Below are 17161 nucleotides of genomic sequence, written 5' to 3' on the forward strand. Positions count from 1 at the left end.
ATATATCGAGAAGCCCTGTACTTGTGCCCGCTCCGAGACGCTGGAGCAAAGTGGCGGGGAAGTTTGCCTCCCGGTGACCCGCGTCGGTTGCCTGGTGCGGGGAGGGAGGCCGCCCAGTGAGAAGGGGAGGCTGGTGCCCGCAGGAGGGCGGTCGGTGGGTGCGCGCGCGCGCGCAGGTGGTCCCCTGCATGCTCAGTAGGGCCTGTCTTTGACCACGACTGCTGGAGAGCGCTTGCCCGCGTCAAGGTGATTTCTCCATCTTCTCCGTGTCTCCCTCCCCGCAGGTGAAAACTTTTGGCCCCTTCGGAAGCGGCGACCAGGACAACCTGACCATGTACATGGATTTAGTGGACGGAATCTTTTTGAACCAAATCATGTTGCAAATGTAAGTTTCTCCTTCAGGGGGGAAGGAGAAGAACGATGCCCCGGAAATCTAGCAAGTTTGAGGTGGTGGAAACGGATTGTGAGGTTGCAACAGGAGGGGGGTGGGGGTGAGCCTGGTAATTTAGGGCTCAGGCCAGTCGACTTCATCCGTGTGCGCCTTTGAAGAGCACCAGGGCAGCGGCCTCATACCTTCTTTGATGCTGGAGATTTGGAATTGAATGACTCTCAGCCACATGGCAATTAATTGGCGTTCGAATGGGGGCACTTAACTGTGGTTAGAGCCAGGAGATGAAAAGGTACCCCCTTCTTTAGAGAGGCACACACAAAACCGGTAACGAAGCGTGTCAGGTTACAGGAAGTGTGGGGTGGGTCGGGAGCCCTGGTGGCTGTGAAGTTTCGCTCTGGGTTGGAAGGCAGGCCTGCTTTCTGCTTCATCTGCTCTGTTTTTCGTTGCCTGTAAAGTGCACTCGGTTGGCTTAAGTACCTTCGTGGGAAATGAGTTTGGAAGTCACAGTGTCAGGAGAGGGACTGGGGTCAGGCCCCGTGGGGACTGTTTGTTTGGGGGGGTGTAGCTTACAGAGCCCTGGTAAAAGTTAGGCTCACCACATGTACATCCGGCCACATCCGTTCCTATTGCTGAAATCGACAGAGCCTGCTTGCCCACCTGCTTGTGTGCCTGTCTAAGCCTGTTTCTTTGACAGCCCATCTCTATGAAGGTCTCAGGCGCCTACTGCCACACTCTGTTTTTTAACTCGGAAACGGCGGCAGGGAACACATTGAAACCGAGTGTCTGCAATGATTCAGAGCCCGTGGAAGTGGGAGGAAACCTTGTGCTCCCAGTGGATCAGGCCGGGGGTGCTCCCTGCTAAACAAGTTGTCATCCCCCAGGACAAACCCATTAGCTAATGAGAATCCGCTGTGCTCCCGGCGGCCAGGGAGGAGGGGCGTATGCTTGGGAAGATCCAGAGTGTTTTCAAATAGCCTTGACTAGAAAACGTCTTGGTGAAAAAAGAAAAGTTCGCTAAAGGTTACATCTTTTGTTGTAATACGGCACTTAATGGCCGGTGGTGGGAGAGAGCCCGTGTTATTTATATAAGAACGACCCACTGCCTGCCTTTACTGTTTGATCAGGTTCTGAAAGACCGCGAGCTGCCTGCCGTTTTGGCAGCCTTTTGGGGTGAGCGCTGATGACAATGTGTGGTCTTGGGGTTGCCTCCCAGGCAGTGTTGGTGTTGAGCTCGGTGGGCACCTCCTCCTGCCCAGTTCTGCTAGATCCTGAACATTACCACCAGACCTGTCTGTCCTTCCACAAACCCAGGACTTTAATTTAAAAACCCAGCATTCCCCTGGGCTTTCCGTTCAGCTTTCACACCAAGGCCTGGGGAGAACAAAAGCCGGGGGCCGGCCTTTCTTCTTCTCTGACCTTTGGAATTCCTGAAGCTTTTACCACTTGCTTGTAAATCAGGAAAGGCAGTGGAGTGGGTCTCTCAGAAATGCCAGCTCATGGCTGGTTCACATTTGGCCCCGGGCTAGATTTAGTTAAAGACCTCTCAGCTCAGTGTCACCCCCAGCTCAGGGAATTTTAAATGTGCATGTGTTTTTTTTAACCCCTCCTTTGGTGGTGCACTTGTACAGGGACTGCTGGAGGGGGCCCCCACGCTGGGGTCTGGCACAGAGAGGAAGTGAGTGTGGGGGAAGCTGGTGCGTGGTTTTCAGAACAAAATAGAGGGTGGTGGGGTGGGTGCAACTGGCTTATTCGAACTGGGCTTGCCTCTCTGGGGTGGGTGGGGGTGGACTGGAAAGTGGGCAGGAGCACTTTACGGGGTGGGAGAAATGTACTACTGTATGTTGGTTGGGGTTTGCTTTATTAACCCACACGCTTTAAGGTGCAACTTTAAAAAAAAAGGTGCAACTTTGATAAGTCTTTGTCTATGTAAAAACTACCCAAAATGGGAGGGGAAAAAAGATAGACCCTCAGCCTGGGTTTGAGGCCGCGGCCTCCCTCAGAGGAGCACATGCTGCAGGGCAGGTCCCTTTGACACTCAGTCTCCTCATCTGTAAAATGGGAAATAAAGTACTTCGTCCTAAGAGACAGTTTGCAGATGGAATGGGCTGAGGTGTGGGCGTTCAGCTAGGCTGGTATTTAATAGGTGTTGGTATCAGTTAAGGAGCCCTTGTGGCGCTGTGGGCTAGACGTTGGGCTGATGACAATGAGTGTTCCTGGGGTTGCCTCGCAGTCAGTGTTAGACCTTGCTAATCTCAAGGTCTACAGTTCGGACCCGCCAACGGCTCTGTGGGAGAAAGACGAGGCTGTCTGCCCCTGTAAAGGTTTCCTCTAGTCTCAGAAACCCTATGTAGAGTGGCTCAACGTTGGAATTGACTTAGTGGTGGTGGGTTTGGGTTTGGTTCAGAAGCCCTAGTGTTACAGTGGATTAAGCGCAGGGCTGCTGCTCACTACAGGGATAGTTGTTCGAACCCACGGCCTCTCAGAGGGAGAAAGGTGAGATGGTCGGCTTCTATGAAGACAGACAGCCTCAGAAATCCGATGGATCAGTTATTCTCTGTCCAGTCTGGGCGCTGTGAGTCCGTATGGTTATCAGTTTCTTCGGTTTGCACCATGCTAGTTCAGAAAGGACTGGAGGCAGCCCAGCCCAGGAGGGTCGGTTTGCCTGTTCAGTTGGCTTCCTTCCCTGAGCTCCCAGATTACACACTAAGCCTTGCCTGCCCTGTCCCCACGTCCTGTCCCTACGAGATCTAGCCCGAACTGGAGTCTGGGACCAGGTCCTGGTCTCTCACCTAACACTGTTAGGTCCTGCCACGTGCAGCCGCCTCTTGGGCCAAGTAAGCCAGCAGCTGAGTGATAAGGCTTCTCTCCTCCAGCTTCCTCCCAGCTTTACTGGATTGTCCCCTGCGGGAGTGGCAGGCCCTGAGGCAGGCAGGGTGCTCAGACTAGAGGCCTGTTACCTAACACTGGAGCCATATGGAGGCTGGCTGGGTGTCACGTGGCTGCATCTGGGCATTGTCTCTGGCAACCCAAGAAGGCGTGGGTAGTGGTCCCTCAGCCCTGGTCTCCTGGCGACGCCAGTGTTTGGAAGCAGGGAAGCCCGGTGGTGGGCTCAGCTTTCAGGCAAGGCTCAGGGCGAGATGTCTTGTACTGCATGTGTGTCATCGGGTACCGTGGTGGGGACACATGGGAAACTGCTCAACAGCTAGCTCCTGTCACGGCAATTTCACCAAGGGCTGGTAACACCCTCGGCAAACCAGCACCCTGACTACGTGCAGACAGACTTTTCACCGTCTCCTGGGAACGTCGTCGGTTACCAGTGTTGGCTTTGGCATCATGCAGACACAAATTCCTCCTCACCGATCTCCAATGCTGTTGGGTGTGCTGACTTGTCTCCGACGCATAGTGTAGAAGGAAGCACCGTTGGGCCCTGTGCCTTCTCAACACCCGTTGCTAAGTTTGAGCCCACTGTTGAAGCCAGTCTATCAGTCCATCTCATTAAGGGGCTTCTTCTTTCCCTCTGCCCTCGACTTTACCACGCACGCAGGATGTCCTCCAGAGAGCCGGCCCTCCTGGTAACGTATCCAAAGTATATGAGGCAAGGTATCGCCGTCCTGCTTCTAGTGAACATTCTGGCTCCAAGACGGACCTGATTGTTCTGTTGTCCGTCTGCTGCTTTCAAATTCACCAACGCCATAATCCAACTGACTGGTTACTCTGGCAAATCGCGTCAGCTTTCCTCGTCAGTCTCCGTTTTCCAATCTGTATTTTTGGGGTGATGATAGAGAATGTTTTTGAAGACTCAAGTCAGACTAAGCAGATGAAGACATCCAATAAAGGCCAATCCTTATGATTGCTTCTTGGCCCTTCAGGGAAACTTCCCTGACAAATGAGGCCTGGAGTGGGTGTGCGTGTGTACATACATGCATGAGTGGTGTGTGGGTATACATGTGTGTGTGTATGAGTACACACGAGTGTGTAGCTATGTGTGTGTGGGTGTACATGCATGAGTATGTGTGTAGCTATGTGTATGGGTGTACATGCATGAGTATGTGTGTGTGTGTGCATGGGTGTACATGCATGAGTGTGTGTGGCTGTGCATGCACTAGTGTGCACACCTATCCTTGAGAAAGCAAGTACCCTCCAGTACTACTGCTGTTCTGGGCATTTGGGAAGTTGGGCCTGGGACTGAGGGTTGGTGGGTAAATTCCACGCTGGTGGTTGGCTTCCTTTGGATCTCTCTGCTGACCCTATGGAATTCAGTCTGTTAGTTGTTCTCGGCTGGGACGCATCCTCAGTCCCTGGTGGTGAAGGTACCTTTCTAAGGAAGCATTTGCAGGAGGACCTGTCTCCCCAGGGTGCTTAGACAAGAGATAGGCTCCCATCGGGCAGCTCTGAGGAGAGGAAGAGGCACTGTGGGCGGTGGAATGAATTTGTGTTGGAGCAAAAGGTTTTTAATTGTGAGCCTAAGTAACTTCCTTTCTTGGCAGGGGCACCGTGTCTTTTAAAGAAAGAAGCCGTGCTCGTGGTAGGAGAATAGGAACGGACAGAAACATGTAATAAGCATTGCCATTCTTATGCTGCTGCCTTCCGGAAGGCTGTCTCTCGTGTATTTGTTTTTTTGACAAATGCAGGCTTGCGCTACTGGTTTTTAACATCCTAACATTGTTGATAGGTGCCGCCACTGAGTCAGCGCTGTCCCATAGCGACGTTTTGCACAGCAGACGGAAACTGCCTGGTCCTACGCCATCCTCACAATCAGTCTTATGTTTGAGCCCATCGATGCAGACAGTGTCAATCCATCTTGCCGGAGGGCTTCCTCTTTTTGCTGCCCCTTTACTTTACCAAGGATGATGTCCTCCAGGGACAGGTCTCTCCTGACAACATGTCCAAAGTATGTGAGACCTTCGAAGTCTCGCCTTCCCTGCCTCGGAGGTGCACTCCGGCTGTACTTCTTCCAAGACAGATTTGTTTGTTCTTTTGGAAGTCCGTGGTATTTTCAAATTCTTCTCCAGCACTGCAATTCAAATGCATCGGTTCTTCAACCTTCCTCATTCAATGCCCAACATCCTAGGTTGGTTTTTTTAAATGTTTATTTGTTGTTGTATTTGAGATTTTCTATTGAGTTTGAGTTGAAAGTTGACATAGCAACGTAGGCTCCAATTTGACGGTCGGTGCTCTGTGACATGGGGATGAAGTTTCAGAGCATGCCAGCCTGCTCATGAGCTCCCTTCTGTTCCCTCGGGTGTCTGTGGCTCTGGCCTGCTTGCCCTCCCTGCCGCCTCATCTTTACTTTCTGGGGAATGCAGATCGCTTGGTTTAGAGCAGTGGTCAACAAACTTCTGAGATAGAAGAGCCAATCCTGTCCCTCCCTGTAATTTAAAAATTATTTGAGAGCCATAAATGTATTTTTACAAAGGAAATCACCATAATCTGAACAATGTCCTGTAAAAAGGTTCGGTTTCACTTGAGAGCCACATGTATGAACCGAGAGTCGAGTATGACTTGCGAGCTGCAGTTTGCCAATCTTTGGTTAGCGTGCCCTGTTTGAGAGGCACAGATTCACCAAGGCTAGTGTTTGTTGCCTAAGCTGATCCATTGATCAGTTGGCTGAAAGGGGATAGCATCCTGTTTTTGGCTTACAGTGGGGTACGGATGTTGCCTGTGCCCATGTCCGGATGTCGCTTCTCAAGCCAGTCCTAAATTTAGGAAGCCTTCGCGCTTGGACCTCTCCACGTTTGGACCCGATTCAGGGTCCAGGCCTGTGCCTGTCCTCTGATAACCTGCTGCTGGCTGAGCGGCTCCTTAGGCCCTGAGGCTGTCCCGTAATGAAGACCCTTGTTAAGACCGCTTCCAGCCCCATGCAGTTGTGGGAGGGAGGTCTTGGTACAGCCTGAGTGTGGTTGCTACAGAGCTGGGCTTCGGAACCAGGACTTTGGTGGGCATTTTGCAGGTGGACACGCTGAGGCCCAGAGAACGGGCCACAACTCCCATCTCCTTGATGCCCATGCAGAGGTGGATGATCAGGGTCCTGAGTCGAATGGCTCATGCAGTGAATCTGGGTTCTTTGGCGGTGTGCTTTCAGTGAGATGGCGTCCGGGAAGAAGAGCGGATGTCAGAGGCTTCCTGGCCCTTGGCTGGTGGAAAGCAGGCGCCCAGCTGTGTGCAGGGACCCCCACACAGTACGCTGGGGTCCAGGTCTCTGCAGAGGGCCTGCCTGGGGCGACAGCGCCGTGTGTTCTCGCTCCAAGTTGTGCGCGCTATTTTAAGGGACCACGTTTGTCACTTTGTGAAATTGCTTCTCGTCTCCAGGAGAATTGCTCCCTCGGGATACAGGTTTTTGAGTGCCGGAGACACTTCACTCTGCAGCAGGGGGGAAATGCCTCTGTTGTGTGAATCTCCGACGCCCTCCTGGCTTCGCAGAACCGGCCACCTGCGTCCTCTCCCGGACCGCGATGCCCAGCTCATGCCCGGCTCGGAGGGAACGATGGAGGGTGGCAGTCGCTGTGCGGGGGAACCACGGGGACTTGTCCCCTGCACCTGGAAGGGAGGTCTCTGGGGGCCCCCCTGCCTCGCTCGGCGATGTCCGAGTCGGGTGCGGGTGCTGGTCCTCAGCAGGGTGCGCCCGCACGGACCGTGCACGCGGAGGGCCCGGCCTCGGAGCGCACGTCTCCAGGTGGACGTGGCGGCCGCGCGTTCAGCCAGCACGGGGTGCGCAGGGCTGTGGGACGTGCGCTCCCCTCCCCACGAGGAGCGGGGGCTTGGATTTCCGGGACCCCCCTCCCCGCACTGCCCAGAACCCGACCCGCGCCCGGGGGCGTGGCTACGAGGAGGAGGCGGGGCCTGCCCCCTCCCAGCAGCTCCGCGCCCCGCCCTGTCTGTCTGTCTGTCTCCCTCCCTCCCGGCTGGGATGCCAGGCTGATGGCCCCGCAGACCCTCGTTGGAATTAGACCCGCTTTGCGGGGTCTTGGGGCGGTTTTTGAGAGAGAGGGTTTGGGGAGGGGCAGCAGGGTGCGCCCCCAGGGAGCTGGGAGCGGGGAGGGGGGTCAGTCAGCCGGGTCTGCCCTTCGCACAAAAGTCCCGCACATCGAGTAGTGATGTCAACTTCTAGCATCTTCCGTCTCGACGCCACTGGGAGGAAGGGACACAATTTTTGAGGGGAAGCGTGTTTCCACTTGCATCACTGTCCCCCTACGCCAGTTGTCAGGTAGCCCCTTCTGACTCAGACTCGGACTGGGCTCCCAGTGGCTCACTTTTCAGAGCCTTTTTTCCACGGTGCCTCTGGGGAGACTGGAACCCCTGTCCTTCCGGTTGGCAGCAAGGGTGCCCACCTTGTGCCCCTCAGGGAGTCTCTGGAGGGGGTGGTCTCTCTCGGGTTCCTCGGTCATGGTGGGCCACACACCACGGAGCTCACAGCCTGAGGTCGGAGTTTCACGGTAGAGCGGCCTGCCCCTGCCCGGTTCTGGGAGAGCAGGAGGATCCATTACCTGGAATTTGAATGAGTTCAATGGTTTGTCAAGCCAGGGAAGGTGGCATGGCTTGTTCCTCTCCTACCACTCGCTCCTGAGTGGGAGCCTTGGTGGCGCCACTATTCAGGTGCTTGGCTGCAAACCAGAAGGTTGGTGGTTTGCGCTTACATCCGCGCTGTGGGAGACGGAGGTGACGGCACCCACAAAGACTGACGGGCTTGGGAACCTGCTGGATGGCAGTGGGCTCTGGTTTTAGGGTTTTTTTCCACCTGTTTTGCTTGGTTGGGCTTTTGCTCTCTTTCATCTTGAAAGATGTTTCTGGCTCGGCGGTGGACTTTGTGCCTGCGTTTGCACAGGTGGCTTGGCGGGAAGGAACAGACCAAAATGAAAATGAAGAAGCCAAACCAGAGGCCGTCGTGTGACTCGGCGACCCTCTAGGACAGAGTCGAACCTGTCCCTAGGGTTTCCGAGGGTGTAAATCCTTATGGCAGGAGGAGGCTTCATTGTTCTGTCTTCCTCCCGCCCCGGAGCCAGAGTCAGGCTGATGATGTGCCTTGGGGAGCCTGGGCTGCTACTCCGAAGCTCCTTGGAAGCCACAACAAGCCCTGGGTGGGGTGGGGTGGGGCGGTGGTGGCGCAGTGTGAGGCCGGAAGGAGGCCCGCCGAAGCCCCTCTGCTTGTCCCCAGCCGAGTCAGGAGTTGATGCCAACCCTGCTGCCATGCCTGGCAGTAAAGGGCTCCTCACTGCCATCGAGTCAGTTCTGACTCACAGCCAGCCTGTAGGACAGGGTAGAACTGCTCCCCTGGGATTTCCAAGACTGTAACGCTTTACAGGAATAGAAAGCCTCATGTCTGTCCCGAGGAGTGTCAGGTGGTTTTGAACTGCTGGCCTTGCCTGTCAAAAGCCCAACCAGCATGGCGGCTGCCCACCAGGGCGCCTACAGGAACTAAAGGCCCGATGGTGCTTGGAAGGGCCGTGTGTCAGGTGCCGGGTGATGCTATTTCATTCATTGTTTCTCCCCTAGAGATCCCAGGCCGACTAACCAGCGCATCAACAAGCACGTCAACAACGACGTGAACCTCCGCATTCAGAACCTGACCATCCTGGTGAGGACCATCAAGACCTACTACCAGGTAAGGGAAGGGGCCCAGGGCGGCAGTGCTTCATGCGCCGCCGGCTGCTAACCAGGAGGCCAGCCGTCCTGTGGGAGTGAGTGAGACGCGGCAGCCTATTTCTGGGAAGAGCTCCCATGGGAGCCCCCGCTGGAGGGCAGCTCTCCCCTGTCCTGCAAGGTGGCTGAGTCAGACTTGACTTCTGGGCCGAGCATGCTGGGTTTATCAGGGAGGCCAGTGCTCACGGGTCTGGCAGTGCCACCCTGGGCAAGTTTCCCTGCAGGAAGCCGAGAGGGGGATGGTGTTCGTGTACAAGTACTGTATTTGCACGCTGACCCTGGTGTGTTTTATTCGATGAAAGGGGCCAGGTGTTGAGGTCGTTGGATTGTTAGCGAGCGTTCTCTGAGTTGGGTGCATGGCCTGTGCCCTGTGCTGGAGGACCCCAGGGACCTCATCTTTTAGTCCGTTGAGCGGGGGCTGGCTGGACTTATACAGTCCTGGCTGGACGTCTCTGTACAGGAGAAACTCGGAGAGCTGAGGGTGAGAAGGGACTCCAGAGAATAGTGTTGTGCCTTCACAGGAGGTCACTGGCCAGCCTCCAGGCGGCAGGTAGCAGCCCTGGGCTGACGCTGTGGAGTGGCCACTGTGGGGGGGCTTGCCATGACCCGGTGAGCTACGGTTGGTGGGTTGGTGGAGAGTCTCCGAGGTTCACTGCTGGGGAATAGGCGCCCACTGTGTGCCTGGAGCCTGGCTCTCACACTTCTTCCCACTGACACTTGACACCCCAGATGGAGGCCTAGGCACTCTGATGGCCTGGAGCCCTGGGACCCTTCCCCTCCCTCCAGGGCATCTCTCCGACTCTTGGGGCTCTGGGGAACACGGTTTGAGAACCACTGCTGGAGCACAAGCCCCCTCCCAGAGTCGTGGGGCATCCTCTGAGCTCGGCCAGACCCCACCTTGCCCTGCCCTTGTGCTCAGCTCCCTGGGCTGCAGTGTGTGGCTGGGGCTTAGATTCAGGTGCATCTTCAGATGTCCTGTGCAGGGTGGGTGCCAGGCTGGAGGAGGGGCTCAGTGGGCCACCAGGCACGACCAACATTCGGCGTCCGTCGGCGTCGGACTGCACGGGGCCTTGCCCCCACCAAGAGCTGTGGCTGCTGCTATTTCAACTTGAACCTGGAATAGGATGGCCGTGTGTGTGTGTGTGTGTGTGTGTGTTTTGAACCGTCCCGGGTTTTCTGGGTTGCTTGAGCTTTCACCCCATCCTGCTCCCTTTGGGGTTGGGGTGCAGGAGAGATAGGTTGATGTACATAAGATGGGAAGGTGTGCATGAGGGGGTGTGGTTCATGAAAGAGGTTGAGGTATATGATGGGATTGGGTGCACAGGGATTGAACGCATGAGAGATGTTAGGGTTTGCGAGGGGCTTTGGTACATGGGGTTGTAGTACCAAGGGAGTGACAGTGCTGGTCTGGTTTGCTTGCACACAAGCACACTGGGCACTGAAGGACCTGTCCCTGAGGTCACAGATGCCAGCTGGACTGAGGGGAGGGCTGAAGGTCAGGCCTCCCTGCATGGATGCCGGCTTGGACTTGGGCTGGGGGCCAAGTGTCTCTGAGGGCTGGGCCAGGACCTGTGTCCTGTCTGGGCTCCATGCTCAGGGCTGGGCCTGCTATTGGCAGCCGTTCGAGGGTGGTGGAGGGCAGGGACAGGAAGGAGGAGTTTCTGTTTGGGGAAATGTGGCGGGTAGACGAGGATGGTGCAAATGATCGCACGCCCAGCGTTGTTGCTGTGTGAATGTGAAGGCTGCAGGGGCTGGGGAACATGTGGGCCTGTGCGTTTTCAAAACATTCACACCGCCGCCGCCACCACCATCATCCCCACAAACCCAGAGCCAGAGTGAGAAGACCCAGCAGGCACGACTCACCTATGGCTGGTCGGTGGTCCCCTCTCGGCTTGCAGCTGGGAAGGCCTCAGGTGAGGTCCACCAGGTGCATCCCGGGTGGGAGACGAGACACAGACTCGACTGTAGGCGGTTGGGCCGTGGGTTCGGGTCTGTCCTGGCTGATTGTGGAAGGACCATGCATGCTGTTGGGGTCCTGCAGCTTCTGGGAGCCCAGACCCAGGACAGACAGGGACTGTGTCCGTGTGAGAGGCTCTTGGCTGTCCTTGGGGCTCTATGTAGAGTCCAGAGGATGGCCTGGGAGGAAGAGACAACTCATGGTCCAGAATGACTGGAGTGGGAGAGGGGCCGTACAGCCTGTCCACCGGGGTCAGCTCTTCAGGGGCAGGGCTGTGTGTGTGCTGGGAGCCTTGGCCTTTGCTCCATCCTACATGTGTGGAGGGAGCCAGCAGAGAAGCAGGCATTCTGGGCTGAACCCCTGTGACAGGCCACAGAGTCTCTGTGGGCCACTTCGCCCTTCAGATGGAAAATACAGCTAAACCCAGGCCGGCAGGCCACAGGCATCGGTTATCAACAGCATAAACAAACATGTGGAAGGCAAACAGAAGTGCCCACCAGAATCTCACCGAAGACAATCACCATCAACACTTTTATGTTTCCTTCCAGCCCTGGCCTGAATGGGCTTTTGTTCCCGCTGTGGTCCGAGGCAGGCCTTACGTACAAGGACACATCCTGCCATTTCCCCTTCCCACCCATTCCTACAGCATAAACATTGGTGGTTCTTATTGTAAAGGGCATTCAATAGCTTTTCCAGAAGAACTACTGCCCAGGGACCCCCCCCCTCCCCGCCTTAGAAAGAAAGGGGGCCTGGCCAGTGGGGTGAGCGGGACTTGCCCTGGGCACCTCAAGGTCACTCTGGCTTATCCTGGGCCTTGTTTTCAGAGAGACCACTTCATTCCCACCTGCTCCCTCTTCCCTGAGGCACAGTGGAGCCCCGAAAGTGGAGGGACAGGCGCCTCGCTTGAATGACATGGGCTTGCTTCACGAGGAAGCTCAAGTTTTGCCTCTCAAACATCTGAGGGGACAAGGGGTCCTTGGCCTTTTCCTGGGGCCTGGGGCTGAGGGGGTGGGAATCAGAGCGGCTGACATTCAGTCTCCTCAAGGGGCCATATGTCTGACCATCAGGTCCTTGATCCTGTGCCCTGCCCTGCCCTGCTGTACACTTCAGCAATGGGGCCCTTGAGCCCGCATTGTAACCTCTGCCCCAGCTGCCCAGGTCTGACCATCAGCCTGATCCGACTACAGGGCTGGCTCTCAAAAGTGGTCCTCTGGTCAACAGCCTCACCTGGTGAGAAATGCAGAGGCTCAGGTCTCTCCCCAGGCTTCCCCTGCCAGGACCCAGCAGTTTATGTTTTCCCAAGCCTTCCCGGGGTGCCAGTGCCCATGCAGCTCTGCAAACCACTGCTTTAGGGCTTTGCGCAGGGTTATTGGAGGAACCAGCTCCACCCAGGTGCTCAGGGATTCTTCCAGGGCCTCCCGAAGTGCCTGCATACCTCACCTGGGCTGGCAGGCAGGGTTCCCGCAGCCGCTGTGGACCGGAGGGGGAATATGCGGTGATGACAAGGTGGTCAGACGGAGCAGAGGTGTTGAAGAGAGGAGAGGACTGCAAGAGGGGTATAGCATATAGATGAAACCATATGTCAAAAAACAAACAAACTTGAAAAACATCCGTTTCATGCAAATACTCAAGGATCTGAATATAAAAATAAACCACACACACACACAAAAGAAGGCTCAGTTAAAAAGAGAAGCGTTGGCAGCCTGTCTTGGGTATCTGTGATCCTACAGCTTCTCCTAGCACCCCAAAAACTCACTGCCATCGAGGAGTCGGCGTTGACTCAGAAAGTGACTATCAAACGGGGCAGAGATGCCCCTGTGGGCGTCCGAGACTAACTCTTTGTGGGGGTAGAAAGCGTTGTCCTTCTCTGCCAACTCATGTGCCACCAGGCTCCGCCCACAGGTGGCTGTGTTGCTGCTAGGTGTCACTGAGCTGGTTTTGACCCATAACATCCCTTGCGCAGCAGAAGGCCCCGCCGCCGGTCCCGTGCCGTCCTGTCCTCACGGTTGCTCCCCTGCCTGAAGCCATAGTTTCAGCCACTGTGTCAGCCCATCTTGTTGAGGCCCCTTCCGCTCTGATGCTGCCCTTCTAGTTGACCAAGCATGATGTCCTTCTCTGGAGACTGTTATCTCCTGATAAGACGTCCTAAGTACACGAGACAACCATCGCGCCATCTGTGCTTCTGAGGAGCGTTCTGGCTGTACTTATTTCAGGAGACTGGGCTGTGCTTTGGGCAGCCCATGGGACTTTCCATGCTCTTTGCCAGCACGTCATTCAGACGCATCGACTCTTCTTAGGCCTTCTTTATTCAGTGTCCAACTTTCACAGGGATATGAGGCCGTTGACGATCCCGTGGCTTGAATCAGGGCCAACTTACCCCTCGAAGTATCAGCCTTGCTTTTCAACACTGTAAGGACATCTGTCCTCTAGTTCTTTAACATTTCCTCCCTCTTATGGTCTTGGTTTTACCTCATTAATCTTGTGAGACCTGTGTATGTTCATTTGTGTTTAATTAAGTGTTTGATGAATGAAATCCGAGATAGATAAACCCTTCAGAAAAGTAATGGGAGTAATGATCCCCTGAGGGTATGGGAAGACCGTTGGGTAGCAGGGAGGACTGATAACCATAATGACTTTATACTCCCACTCAAGGGGAAAAGACAACAGGATTGTAGGTGAATGGATACATTCGTTGGTTTAAGATATGGCAAAATAATAATAATAATATAGGGGTTCCTGGGGGTGGAGGGTAGAGGACGGAGGGAGGGGATCAAGGGGAGCTGATATCAAAGAGTTCAAGAAGAAATAAAATGTTTTGTTTTTAAATAAAATGTTTTGAAAATGATGGTGGGAACAATTGTACAATTATGCTTGATCTAATTGGATGATAGACTGTTATAATATCAGTAAGAGCTCCCAATAAAAGGATTTAAGAAGAGGCACCCAAGGCAAGATGTCGTTTGGCCATCGACTGTGGGATCAGGACCCTAGGACCCTTAGGTGGGTGTAGGATGTAACAGAAAACACAAACGGGAGACCAACCTGCTAGACGGATTCAGAAACCGGAAGTGTGGGCAGTTTCTTGGTGCTTCTCAGTATCTGCCCCACAGTATCTCTGCTCCCCATCGGTCAAGAGAAGGGAGGTGGACCCCGGCAGTCTGCAGTAGGGACCTGGGGCGACCACAGCGAGGGTTTCAGAGGAACTTGACAATGTTTGGTTCTAAGAGCTCCTGGCACTCGACCCTTCTCACTTTCCGTCTCTTGACTTGCCCCCTGGGACAAGTGCAAATGCAATCAAGCACCCATGAACCCTCTGTTCACGACGAGCACGTGACTAGTTTACGTCTTGCTCCAGCCTTTTAAAAATGTTTTCTTTCTGATAAGGTAGAAATCCCCAGACTGCCTCGTTCGCCCGCTAGGTCTGCTTGCCCTTCCCGCCCTCCCTGGTGGTAGCACAGCTGTGGGTCTGCTGGCCTCGGGCACATTTTTGTGCCGTCTCCAGCTTTGTGTCTGATGCACGCTCAGGCACACATACACGTTAGTGACCGCCCAGCAGCCTCACGTACGGCAGAACAACATGCTGACCGGCCCCCCCCACTCCCCCCACCCCGCCGCACTCAAAATTGTTGGCATGTGTGAGTTCATTGTTGCGGCCGCTGTGGCCCTGCATGCCTTGCTGTGACCTTTAAAAACAACATCCATCAATGCCCGTTCTGTGTCCGTAACTCACCAGGCTCCACCTTGTTTCCGAGCCGTCTGCGGCAGTTGTAGTAGATAGATAAGTCCGGGCGGACCCTGCAGACTGGAGTTATCTTTAGAAACGTGCACACGCCGTTTAAAAAGTGCAAGCCTTTCGTCCGATGTCAGAATAGAAGGAAGTGATCCTTTGACACGGTGATGGGGGCAGCCTGTGAAATGCTCCCACCTCTGTTTCATGCCCGTGGACCAGAGGTCTCAGTTAGTGCCATGGCCATTCCTAGCGGGCAGTGTGTTTTGATGGGTGGGGATGTTGTCGGGGTGGGGGTGGGGAGAGCCCTCCGCTTATGCCAGACCATTGGGGACAGGTGGAATCGGGGGTTATGAAAAAAACCACAGGACTGAATTGGAGTGAATTTGCTGAGGAAGAATTTCTTCTACTTTAGGCTGTAGGCAGCACTTACATAGAAGTGCTTTTGTAGTTTATATCTGTGCACTGGGGAGGAGCCCTGGTAGCCTAGTGGCTATGAATTGGGCTGCTAACTCTCCCTGAGAGATGCTCTATTGACAAGACACGTGGCGCTATGCCCTGGGAGCTGGAGAAGCTACATGGACCTACCCTGATGCGACCAGACCTCTGGAGCTGGAGAAGTCAAGTAGAGACCCCTGCCAGCGCTGAGATGCTTACAACGCCACTGGATCCACAAGACTTCCAACCCACTGGTCTGTGATCTTCCTGCATTTGGCGTCATTGCTTGTGTTTCGTGAGTCTGAAGAGGACTTTATAGATTGGTATTGAACATATGGGCTAATATTGGATTTATGGACTTGCTCTGGACTAGGCTGGGACGTTTCCTCAATATTCAATTGCTCTTGTATATAAATCTCTTTCTTGTACACATGCGTGTTTATGAATTTGTTTCTCTAGTCTACCCAGACTAACAGGGAAGCCCACAGGGGCAGTTCTACCCTGCCCTATAGGGACACTATGAGTTGGCATCACCTCGATGGCAGTCTGTCTTATGTTCTGGACACACTGACTGCAGATTTCTCTTGGTTCCAAAGGCGTTTTTTGGACTGTGTGGTTGGCCTCCAGGGGAAAAAGTGGAAGTGGGCCATTCTCTCAGCACCGAGCGGTAACGGCGGTCAGAATGGAAACAGTTGGCGTTTCACCAGATGGCTCTTAGCGCCCATTCCTTCAGTTGTTGAGTAGTCTTCCTCAGTGCGAATTTGTATGTCTGCCCGGTGCTTCATCAAGGGGTCCAATCACTACCATTTATAACGTTGCAGAACGAGGAACAACCACCCTTAAAGGTCATACATCTTTAAGGTACATCAGTCTTTTGAACGAGTCCTTCAATTTCCTATGGGCGAACTCCTGGAGGGGATTTCGGGTGGAGAGGATGTGCCCATTCTGCGGGTGTTTGCCCAGGCTGCTTGATTTATAGTTCTCTTGTTTCTCTGGTGACTTGCTTGCTCCTGCTTTCCACCCGTGACGGATGCATTTGTTAAATTGCAGGGTTTAGATTGTCCAGCCTTGGTGGCTCTGTGGGCTAGGCATGGTTCTGCTATCTATAAGGTTAATGGTTCAAACCCACCAGCCCCTTCAAGGGAAAAAGATGAGGCTGTCTGTTCCTATAAGATGTACAGTCTGACAATCTCATCAACCCTTCATAGGGGCAGTAGGAGTCAGAATCGACCCGATGGCAGGGGCTTTTGGGTTCATACTGTTCTCATGTGCTGAAGATTTCTGCATTTCTACCCTGGCCAGAAGGTTGGCAGTTCAAACCCACTGGCCGCTGCCCTGCAGGAGAAAGCTGTGTCTCTCTGCCTCCATACAGGGTGACTTGCTGGCAGGGAAATTCTGAGGTGACCCACACCACATGTCTGGGTGCTTGTGTCCGAGACCACTTGAGTCTTTCGGAATCTCTCCAGCAGGACGTCCCGCCGAGCACTTTTTGGAATGCTTGCCACCATGGCAGGCAGATGATGGGCAGGGCTGGCTGGGATGGCCTCCAGTTAGACCTGGGAGGGGCATCAGAGAGGCCCCTGGCCCTTGTGCCCCTAACTCTTCCTCTGCCAGTCGACTCGACTCACAGGAACACACTGGGCTTTCAGTTTAAAGTTCTAGAGAGAACCTTCCGGACTGTGAAAACTGTGAAGTGGGCGTGGGGCAGGCTCCTTTCCTCTTCCTTCCTCTCGCTCCCCCCACCCCCACCCCGGTCCCCTCTAGTGTCGTGTGATCAAATGAGGACGCAGGAGTGCTGAGAGATGGGTGTGCCTGAGGTGGGGGTGGCCCAGAGGGTGTGTGCTGTGCCTGGTGGGGGTGCAGTACCCAGTTCTTTCTTTTTCTTCACATGAGATGCTCGGGCCTAGGGTCAGAGAGTGACCCGCCCAACCACATGCTGCCGAATCCACGTGTGGTCAGGACCCAGGAAACACCACTGCAGGGCCTTCCTGTCCTGGGGGGCGGGGTGTGT

The 17161-nt window shown here is 54.7% G+C and overlaps 1 protein-coding gene across 1 annotated transcript in view; it reads left to right on the forward strand.

The window, feature by feature from the left end:
- CCDC88C (coiled-coil domain containing 88C) overlaps positions 1–17161 on the forward strand; it is a 126910-nt gene that overhangs the window by 1300 nt on the left and 108449 nt on the right. Inside the window, exons 2-3 of the mRNA XM_045288124.1 lie at positions 285–385; positions 8882–8990. Of these exons, the coding sequence (XP_045144059.1) occupies positions 285–385; positions 8882–8990 (210 nt within the window). The remainder of the gene's footprint in view (positions 1–284; positions 386–8881; positions 8991–17161) is intronic.

The sequence above is a fragment of the Echinops telfairi genome, unplaced genomic scaffold, assembly GCF_000313985.2.
Source record: "Echinops telfairi isolate 266 unplaced genomic scaffold, ASM31398v2 ScPeMD7_18;HRSCAF=68, whole genome shotgun sequence".
Lineage (NCBI taxonomy): Eukaryota > Metazoa > Chordata > Mammalia > Afrosoricida > Tenrecidae > Echinops > Echinops telfairi.